Source organism: Humulus lupulus, chromosome 8 (assembly GCF_963169125.1).
Source record: "Humulus lupulus chromosome 8, drHumLupu1.1, whole genome shotgun sequence".
Lineage (NCBI taxonomy): Eukaryota > Viridiplantae > Streptophyta > Magnoliopsida > Rosales > Cannabaceae > Humulus > Humulus lupulus.
Genome location: NC_084800.1, coordinates 43,299,558 through 43,310,458, shown reverse-complemented (window position 1 = coordinate 43,310,458; position 10,901 = coordinate 43,299,558). Strand labels below are relative to the sequence as shown.

The following is a 10,901-nucleotide window of genomic DNA, read 5'->3' as shown; positions in this document are numbered from 1 at the left end:
AGCAGACGTACGAGACAGAAAAGTGGTTTGAATTAGATGAACCGACAACTTAGAGACCCAAATTTAAATGCTGCCGCCGTCAAAGCATGCAAGTCAATCGGTATCCGTGGCTCCACACGTGCACACGTGGCACTTCTCCCATTGGTCCCATTGCTGGCTGGCTCTCTGGCTCTCTCTCTCTATGAATATATATATATATATATATATTTATAGATCTATTGCATGCATATACAAGAAAGCAATAACAACAAAGCTGCAAAACACACACAATAATTGATATAAGCAGAGATTTTGTCTTTTCTTTTAGTGGTTTGTAGAGAGTGGTATGCACTCCAGACACCGGAATGATGGCTTTCAAGGACATGACCGAACTGACTTTGGGACCGCCTGGCGGCGAGTTATTAGTTGCTGGGTCGGAGGTAGTCGCGGTGGCGGCGGCGGCGGCGGAGGCAACGGTTAAGTCTGGGGAGTTTAGTTATAACAAGAGTTCGAGCTCCAATAAACGTGGGTTTGTGGAGACCCAAATTGAAGTTCTTGACCAGCTGAGCTCTACCGGGGAGGATGCAGCAGCAGCTCCCAAAAATGCTCATTTGAACGACATGTCGTTTGATGCTGATGCCACCTCCCGTATTGTTAGGGAAGCCCCACCTGCAAAGTAAGCCAAACATTTTATATTTTTTTTCCCCTATTTATAAATGAATATATTGCTTTCATTATTTAGTTCTGAAGATAAACTTAATAATTTCTTGTATAACTATTTATGTGTACCAGACCAAAAAAAAAAAAACTATTTATGTGTAACTACATATATCTTCTTCTATATCTTTCAAGAAATAAGATAATTATATACTATCTTTTATGTTTTAGTGAAAGAATTATTCAAATTATACTAGCTCTAGGTGAGAATAGAATGGTCATGTTATAACAAAAAATTATGAAAATTTAAGGGAAAGTAGGTTTACAAAAAATTGGACAAAGTTAACTTTTTATTATAAAAGCACAAATATTTATATATTTCTTTTAGATGAGAATGGGAACTTGAAGAGATGAGTCAGGTCCTAACAGTTCGGGTGGTAAATAGTATTATTATAATATTTCCACCACATTTATACTTGCATACATAATTAGTTTACAATTGAGCGGTTGAGTTCAGCAGCACGAGGATTCGAGTTATAACATATTTTAATCAACTTATTGTGTTTAATTAATGAGAAAAAAAAGTTTAATTCGTTTAATGTTTTAGATAATTTTGTTTGGTTAACCCACCAAAACTAATTTAAAATTTTTATTTTAAATATTCAAATAAATAATTAGATTCAACACACTAAAATTATATAATATACATCTTCCAAATTTATACAAATTATTCTGAAATTTTAAAACATTATTATAAATTCATTGTTAAAAATAATATTTAATATGAATTCATGTTGGGCCATTTGACAAAAACTTTTGTACAGTGGTCCTAGTGTCTATCTAAATTGATACCACATTATCCTAATATGTATACTTCTTGTGGAGTCGTGTACTTAACATTCAATAACTAGTTTAAAAGAAGTGCATTTAACACACACACATACTAAATGTTAAGATATGTATATGTATATATAGGGCTCAAGCAGTAATTGGGTGGCCACCGGTTAGATCGTTCCGAAAGAAGGCTATGGAGTCAGAGAAGTGCAGCAATAATAATAATAAGTTCGTAAAGGTAGCGGCAGACGGAGCACCATACCTACGTAAAGTCGACCTAGAAAACTACAATAGTTATCACCACCTTTTGACAGCCTTAGACGACATGTTTGGGACTACTAATAATAATTATTGTATCCTCACCAATAATATCAATATCAATATCCAAGGTACGTACGTACGTACGTACTCAATATTTGTTACTCATATATATTATATATAATTAGGAGAGCAATTAGCTAGCTAGGTTTGATTGTTTAATTTTCCCAATTGATGATAGTTCTTTTGATGAATAATTATTAGGAATAAATTCATGTGGTAATATAATTGTGGAGGATCAAAGGTTTAATAAGCTTGCTAAAGCAGTGAAAGGAACTACTGAATATGTGCCAACCTATGAGGACAAGGATGGCGACTTGATGTTAGTTGGAGACGTTCCTTGGAAGTAAGATTTTCTATATATTCAAACTGATCGATCTTTATTTAATCTTTGTTAATTAATTTCCAAATTTCAATCATCATATATATATTATCTGTAATTGCGAGGTTTAGTCGTCTATATATGTATAATTACATCATGATAAAATGACAAGCCAGCTTAATTATTAATTTTAATATATCAAATTGATGATGATATAACTACATGAGCTTGTTAAATATAATTAAGTAAATCGTATATGATGTATCGTATGCATTTCAAGTACGATTTCATTTTCCTTATTCCCTAAAATGTTTAAGAAAAAATATATGTAAAAACTCTTAAATCATAGCTATGCTGCTCTATATATTTCTAATAAACCCCAAAACAGCTTACCCAAATTATAAGAAAACTTATTGAGATTACAATTGCCAAATTTACACTTTCAATACAACCCAAATATGGTCCAAATAATTAATTTGCTCTAGTATGTAAATAAATTACAAATATGGTCCAAATAATAGAGATGCCCAAATTTATTTTGAATCCCAATTACAATAATAAGATCATGCTTATTAATTAATTAGATACTAAGCTTAGCCAATATTTTTCTTTTCTTAAATTTAAAACGGCTCAATAATTGAAACAGTGTCAAACTCATAAATTTCAATTATGTTGTACTAAAAAAAAACCATACCACAACCCTCTCACCCTTAACATGTTAAACGTTGAAAAATTTTATTGAAAGAACTGAAACCAACAAGAAAAAATAGCTCAAAAAGAGACGTTTATTAAATTTTGATTTATTAAAGTTGAATAAAGATCTCCAGTCTTCAAATTACACGTTTTTAGCTAATGTTCAAGTATTGGGACAAAAATGAAGCATATAATTGTAAATTTAGATTTCTATTCATTAAGATTTGTCCACTAAAAAAAATATATGAGAGTGTAATCCCCCATTCTCTCCCTTCTATAGCCGTTAATTAATTTATTGTACTTTCATCATTTTGGTTTTGGAAATTAGTTGAACCATACCAAACTAACTAAGATTTGCTAGTAGACATTATCTAACTTGACATGACCTCAACATAATTTAGATTTCTATTTTAATTTTTTTTTATCAATATGGGGCAGAATGTTCACAGAATCATGCAAACGCATAAGACTGATGAAAAGTTCAGAAGCCATTGGGTTAGGTAATGATACACACTAGCTTATAAATTACATTAAAGATGATCGATCTGTATTTTTTTTTTTTTTATGGTTTTTCGTTTACTAAATAAAGTTCAACAATATGGCCTTTACATACAGCAGCTCGGTCCAAAAACGAGTCCTGAATGCACAAACATCAAATTAATGAGAGCTGTGCCACAACAAAGCCCAAAAAAGAAGAAGAAAGAAAGAGTACACTATCTAGCTACTGTACTACGCTTCATGAATATCAATTAATGTACATATATATTTTCTGAGTTGATTAGTGTATTCGACCAGGAGAGATTAGATTGTCATTATATTAGTCAAGAATGAAAGAGACCTACATATATATATATATATGTATATGTATGGTGCCTTGCATTAATCTTTTTTCAATTAATGTATTTTTTTCTATATATATCTATGTTATCATGTACTTTTCCCTGTTTTAATTTGTTGTTTTCCTGGGAACAGTTTGTTATGCTTGCGGAATAATATAACAGCTAGTGGTACTATATTTGCCGACTGACCATTTGCATTAAGCTAATTAATAATTATACTTAATTAGTTCAGAACTTCAACATATAATAAATCGAAGTGTACGTAGGTGTGTTATTTGAACAAAAATCTATTGTCATTAATGATGATCCTGAACGTGTATCAACCTTACTTTTTATGGTTATAATGTCATGTAATTAAGTATACGTACGCATATTTATTATCCTGACGACATCTCTTGTTAAGTTTCAAAATAAACAAAGAGTTTTATTATTTGACACTTTAATGTGTTTAATAATATGATGTGATATTTTATGGTTCTTTAATTATATCTCATAATATTTATTAAATTCAAATATATAGCATCATAAATTAAATTATATTAATAGCAGTATATCATTTTTTTGTGTTGCTAGACAATTCTCATAAATAAAATCACATGGCACCAGTTTGTACGTCATTTAATTATTAATTTAATATAATTTATAAATTTTGCAAACCGCAAGATCTAATCCTTAGGAGAATTGTTTTCTGTTTATTAAGACTTTACAGCCCTGCACATATTATTAATACTCCTAAATATGTTTTGTATTTTTCTTGACTTATATAATTAATATTATATTTTTTGTTGTATTCATAAACTATTAGGCAAGCGGACCCAACGTTAGGCATTTATAGCATGGGCAGCTTGCCCCCAGCAATATCTTTCTTTTCTATGTATTATTTTTTTTTCATTTTCTTTATAAAATTTTACTAATATATTTTTAATATAATTTTTTATATTTAATTTCGGAAGTTTGTTATATTATTTAATTTTCACTTCGGTGGAATCAAATCATAATTCTACCATTAGTGAGATATAATGTGAAATGGATTAGTAGTTAGTTCTCTCTCTCTTGACATGAGATCTTATTTATAATGTCTCTTGTCTAAACTATGAAAATCACACAATTGTAAGTATTTTTTAGTTTGAATATAAATAAATATTAAGAATAATTATGTGTACACTTATTGAAATTTGCTTCGATAATATTTTACATTCACTGATATATGATATGATAGTGGATCATGTATGATTATTGAAATTGAAATTTCAAACTCTAGAAAGCCCGTTTGTTTATGTGTATATATAAATTTCTTAAGCAGTTGGCAAATTAATTGGTGTTAAATATAAATAAAGAGTCAAATAAGAAATTGGACTGGTATTACTCAATATGTATTAATGTATGACTATTTATTGACTGTCCTAACAAGCTAGCCAGGTACACTACAACTAATTAACTTTCCTAATGACTAGGACTCCACAATTCCACTTGCTATTTTAACCTGCTACATGACCCATGGAAGTTAATTTTTTTCAACTATTGGTAGATTAAGTCAGTCAAAAATAGCACCACGAGTATTGCTTGTTTTGGTCATAAATTGTCTCAAAAAAAAACTAAATTATTACACGAGATTCTCCTGGAAACCACAACTCGTAATTTTGTGAACAGAAAAGCCATACAATATCATAATTGGGTAACTTTTTTAATTCTTCTTGGATTTATTGGTTGATTAAGGGTATTTTGAGGTGTTACACATCAATAGACTGTTTTACCCCTCCCTCCCTCCCTCCCAAAATATACAAATGAAGAAAAGGTGGAGGTGGTGGGGTTATAAAAACTATTTATCATTATTTGGAAGAAAATACCAAAATCTTTTAAAGATTCACAACTACAATATCTGAAAAGAGAAACAAGTTGAAGTTCAGCAATCTAATTAGGCAAAAGGCCATATATATGTTTGTACTGGGTATCTGTAAAGCCTCCTAAATATATATATTTTTAATTTTTTAACCTGCAACCTTAAAACACCTACTTGTATGATAAATATATTATGCAAATTTTACCAGGAATATATATATTAAAGAAAAAAAATCATAGAGTTCCGTGGACTGTTGCAGTTGGAACATGCCTTTCAGAATATTTCTATTTTAATGTGTTTTATTTTCAAAGTTGATTTATTGGATTGGATTCCCTAAAAAGGTAGACCCTCAGGGAAAATATGCTAGACTTGAAAGAACTTATCCTCATAAATACTTACATAGCCTTTGATTTGAAATCTAAAAGAATTGTTTTGTGCCAATCCAATTACCTGTTTCACCCACCTATAATCCAATCCAATCCATTTCACTGTTAATCTTAGAACCAATTATTATGAGAAAACATCTTATATCATATTTTACTCTTGATGTAATGTTTTTACAAGAATATATGTCTTGTCTTAGACCATAATGCTTTTTTTCGCAAAGTTGAAAACAATTTACAACCTAGAAAATAGAATATTGTAATTTACAAAAATCTAAATTAAAAATAAAAAGAACAGTCCAGTTTAAAAACTTGATGGTCATGAAAACTTGTTTTTTCTTTTATTCCATTTAGGACTAAATTAAAGTTGTAATCTTTGGTTTGAAAATTTGATGCTTTTGGTGGGTAACATAACTTTTTATTTTTTTTATTTTTCATTCTTCAAAACCTAACAACAAAAAATGGGGCCACATCAAACGACACATCTGGTGCATACGCTCAAAAACCATACCAAGGTTGGTACATAGTACTAGTCAGCTCACTTATACACCCCACAACTACAAGTACAACACACTTTTTTATTTTATTTTAGTTTTTTCACCCAAATTTTCTTATTTTTTTTACCCAAAGTGAAAATCCAATGTATAGAATAGATCTAAAAAGTTGAACCATCCAAACAGTGTGAGAAATAAGTATTGATTAATTTTATTTTTTCTCAAAGAAATAAAGGATCTTAAGCTTTATAAATAATTATAATATTTAAAAAAAACTAAATAATCGGTGCTTTTCTTTCTTTCCTTTTAATGTTTTTTTTTTTTTTAATTTTGGGTTATGTTATGTTATGTTGGTGGAGAGACTGGTAGAACCTGCAATTCTCAGAAAATGCCACACCGCTTATTCTCTTCAATCGAGGACCTCTTATTGATCTTCTTCCATGGTCTCAAACTAGATCAATATCAGAGCGAAAAAGAGGAACCTTCACACCCAGTTACCCCCAAACACGGCCTTATTATTTCTATCTAAGGAGGCCGATGCCATAATACTACTGTTTTTGGTTTATTTAAAAGTAAAAGAAAAAAAAATAATGCTTCTTTCTCTTTCAAAAAGGAAAAAACATTATGGAGTGAGTTTTTGAGGTTATCATGAGCTTCTTCTCTTGCCTTTCTCCTTTGCTAAAAGCCTTTTCCTTGTGACTCACTCATACCCAGTTGCTCAAAATCAGGTATTTTCACTTCTCTTCACTCTCTCTGACTGCTTACTTTAGCTTACTTGCATGGATTTCCTTTTTCTGGTTTTAAACTTGAAAGTTCTAATATATGCATTGTTGTGAAGATAATGGGTTCGTTTTTTTCATCAAATTTTTATGTATATCTATAAATATAGACAGTTTTATCTGGGGTTTTATTTGGAAGTAGATCCTTTGATGTCTGTTCTATCTTGTTCCTAGTTTTTGGTCCCAGATCTGGGTTTCTGTTGACCAATTTGACTACTTTGACAGAAATCTAGGCTTGTTGTCATAGCTAAGTATAGTATCTCATTGACTTTTCTTCTAATCTCGTGTTGAAGTGTTCTAAATTGGGGTAACTTTTTCCCCTATTTTTGCTTCAAATTTTACTGGATTGAGTTATAATTTTGATCTGGGTTTGTAATATCCCGACCCAAGCACCAAGATTTGTTATAGATCAGCGGGTTTGGTTGCCGACCAATTTTCCTAAGAAAACAGAAATCTTGTAATGTAGACAATTTATCCCACTATATTTTAAGTTACTTATCAGTTATAATTCTTGAAAGATTAAAAATAACTAAGAAGCGTAATGCTTTCGATATTAATCATGATGGTCCACTAATATTTTTTCCTTGGTTGATATTTGAGTCACAATTTGCCCATTAGTCTTAGGCACTCTTCTTCCTGAATGCTCGCATGTCAAGTAGTGTTGTGTAGGTGTCTTTTTCAGTACGGAAAGTCACATATTGCTATCAATGAATTCTAGTGTCTTCCTTTTGCTTAATTTTTATTAGTATGCAAACAACGGCTCATGCACATGATTTTTATTATATCTATTATTTGTAGTTGATGATCAGTTAAGAATTTTATGTTTACCTTACATAAAGCAGTATAAACATTTCTTCTTCTGATATACCTACTTTCTCATCAATTTTATTTGATATTCTAGTGTTTTTGGCCATTGATATAACTGCAAACTCGTTGACCCAGAAAGCAGCATTGCTATTCGCTACCATGCTGAAACAAATTTTGAGCAAACTCCCTCGCAAGGTACCAAAATCAGACACTCTAGATGCTGCAGGGAGTGATTCAGGCAGCAATACCAAGTTGGGTAATGGATTCCCGTGTACAATTGGTGGCAGTTCTCTTTCTAGCAAGTTAAGTGTTGTTAAACGAGTGTCTTCTGCAGTATTCCCTGCAAGTATTGCAGCTGGAGCAGAGGCAGTGGAACCTCATTTATCCTTTAAAGATGTCTCAAATCAACAGAAGCAGAGTTTATTTATCAGTAAGCTGAACCTCTGCTGCGAGATCATTGATTTCAGTGACACAGCGAAGCAAGATGTTAAACGGGAAATATTGATAGAACTTGTTGATTTTGTTAATTCTGGCTCAGCAAAGTTCACGGAACCAACCATTTCAGCAATGTGTAAAATGTGTGCAGCGAACCTCTTTAGAGTTTTCCCACCTAAGTATCGCTCTATCACCGGTGGTGGTGAGACAGAAGATGAAGAACCAATGTTTGATCCTGCTTGGTCTCATCTACAACTTGTGTATGATCTGCTTCTTAGGTTTTTCAACTGTAACTCACTTGACACAAAGGTGGCAAAGAAATATGTTGATCATTCTTTTATTTCGAGATTACTTGACCTATTTGATTCTGAGGATCCAAGAGAAAGAGATTGTTTGAAAACAATTCTGCACAGGATCTATGGAAAATTCTTGCTACATAGACCTTATATTCGAAAAGTTGTCAGCAATATCATCTATCGGTTTGTCTTTGAAACTGAACGGCATAATGGAATTGCTGAGCTGTTGGAGATTTTTGGCAGTGTAATTAGTGGCTTTGCAACACCGTTAAAGGAGGAGCACAAAATTTTTTTGTGGAGGGCTCTTATTCCTTTACACAAACCAAAGTCAGTGGGTATTTATCACCAACAGCTAACATATTGTGTTCTACAGTTCATAGACAAGGATCAAAAGTTGGCAGGTAATGTGATAAAGGGCCTATTGAAATACTGGCCGATAACAAATAGCCAGAAGGAGTTGATGTTTTTAGGCGAGTTGGAAGAGATTTTGGAGGTGATTAACATGGTTGAGTTCCAAAAGATTATGATTCCACTATTTCGAAGAATAGCTTACTGCCTTAACAGCTCACATTACCAGGTATAAGTCTTGTTTGACAGATATCTACACATTTTGCTCTTTTGTATTACTTGGTTGTGGCATTTCAGGAATTTCTCTCTTTTTCTTGGTGGGTAACAACTAAATGATGAGAATAACTACAACCTGCATTGTTGTGGTGACTATAACTACTACCCCTCCTTTTTCAGGTGGCGGAACGAGCCCACTTGTTGTGGAACAATGAGAGTGTTCTTAATCTCATCACTCAGAATCGGCAAGCGATTCTGCCACTTGTCATCCCAGCTCTAGAGCAGAATACCCTGAATCACTGGAACCAAGCAGTGCTGAACTTGACATTGAATGTGAAGAAGATATTCCGTGAGATCGATGAGGAGCTTGTCCTTGCTTGTCAATGTAAGTTGGAAGAGGAAGGTTCAAGATTAAAAGCTGCAGCCGAGAAGCGAAGATTAACATGGGAATTGCTTGAAACAGCGGCTGGTCTCCCATCCCCAGCCCCTCCCCCAGCTACTGCTGGTGCTGGTAACTTTCTAGTTCCTGTAAAGCCTGCTACATGCTCTGTTGCCTGCTAATTCATGTGGAATAACAGTATTTGGTAAAGAAAGTCGATCAATCATAAACGTGACCACCGCCATAGTTGCAGTATGAGATGTTGGTTCTTGGAAGATGTGAGTTTGGGATGAAAATTGGGTGTGTATTAGTGCCTGGATGTTTTGTTAAATTGTATTAGTGATCCCTCCCCTGCCCTTGAAATCGCAAGAGGCCCTTTTGCTTGCAATATTATGTTAATGAACGCCTGTTGTATATTTTCCACAAGTGCTGTTTGTCTTTAGCTTACTATCTACCTTCCATAAGTTGCATTTATACCTCCTTCTAAGAAAATGTTGATCTTAGTTCAGATGTTTTGAAGGCTCTTCTTATTTTATTTTTTGTAGAAAGATGTATTACAAATACTGTTGGCTATAGTTTTCATAATTATGATGTTTCTTGGCGAGGAACTATGACCATCACTAGTCTTGAGTCGTGTTAAGTCTCTTCATTGGAACCAAACAAGTATGTGCTGAGTTGGGATTAAGAAGATATTCTTTTTAAGTCCATTTTAATAGAAACATACCAGAGAAATTCAAAAAGTTGTTTAATGTTTTATAATGACTATGGCTAATAGGTAGGCTATGTTTTTGCAAACTTGTTCAAGAGAAGAGAAGCTGATAGAGTACAGGTATTATTACTTGCTCAATATATATATATATATATATATATATAAAGGGTAATTCTTTGGTAGGGCTTTCAAAAAGGGTCCTACCGTAGGCTCTTTTGTGTTTCTCAACCTTTGAACAGTTTTCGACGCGATTTTTTTTTATGACCATGTATATTGTAGTTATTTAGAACATCCTGCAAATTTTCAGAAAATTTTGAATAATTTATAGTGCCGAAAACTAAGTTCAAACATGTTATTTTCTACGCGCATACAAAAATTAGTCATGCGTGCAATAATCTGTTTTCGGCACTGTAAATTATTCGGAATTTTCTAAAAATTTGCAGGATGCTTTAAATAACTACAATATACATGGTCATAAAAAAAATCGCGCCGAAAAGTGTTCAAAGATTGAGAAACACAAAAAAGCTCTACCAAAGAAACCCCTATATATTATCCTAATTTTACTTTGTTTAC

General features: G+C 32.4%; 2 protein-coding genes across 6 annotated transcripts; both read left to right on the top strand.

Annotated features, from left to right (window-relative positions):
- The first annotated feature begins 237 nt into the window (after positions 1-237).
- On the top strand, positions 238-3,830 carry LOC133796984 (auxin-responsive protein IAA1-like). Of its 4 annotated transcripts, none has more exons than XM_062234709.1 (5): positions 238-655; positions 1,612-1,859; positions 2,056-2,134; positions 3,242-3,303; positions 3,419-3,830. In XM_062234709.1, exons 1-5 carry the CDS (start codon positions 345-347, stop codon positions 3,442-3,444), a joined length of 726 nt encoding a protein of 241 aa, XP_062090693.1. In that variant the 5' UTR covers positions 238-344; the 3' UTR covers positions 3,445-3,830. The 4 variants fall into 4 exon arrangements, with proteins under 4 accessions (XP_062090693.1, XP_062090691.1, XP_062090690.1 ...); XM_062234707.1 differs by having other exon boundaries at positions 1,993-2,134; positions 3,422-3,830; XM_062234706.1 differs by having other exon boundaries at positions 1,993-2,134.
- A 2,837-nt stretch (positions 3,831-6,667) lies between these two features.
- Positions 6,668-10,227, top strand: LOC133796983 (serine/threonine protein phosphatase 2A 57 kDa regulatory subunit B' kappa isoform-like). Of its 2 annotated transcripts, none has more exons than XM_062234705.1 (3): positions 6,668-7,087; positions 8,081-9,253; positions 9,421-10,227. In XM_062234705.1, exons 2-3 carry the CDS (start codon positions 8,105-8,107, stop codon positions 9,799-9,801), a joined length of 1,530 nt encoding a protein of 509 aa, XP_062090689.1. In that variant the 5' UTR covers positions 6,668-7,087; positions 8,081-8,104; the 3' UTR covers positions 9,802-10,227. The 2 variants fall into 2 exon arrangements, with proteins under 2 accessions (XP_062090689.1, XP_062090688.1); XM_062234704.1 differs by having other exon boundaries at positions 6,669-7,087; positions 8,040-9,253.
- Positions 10,228-10,901: the final 674 nt, after the last annotated feature.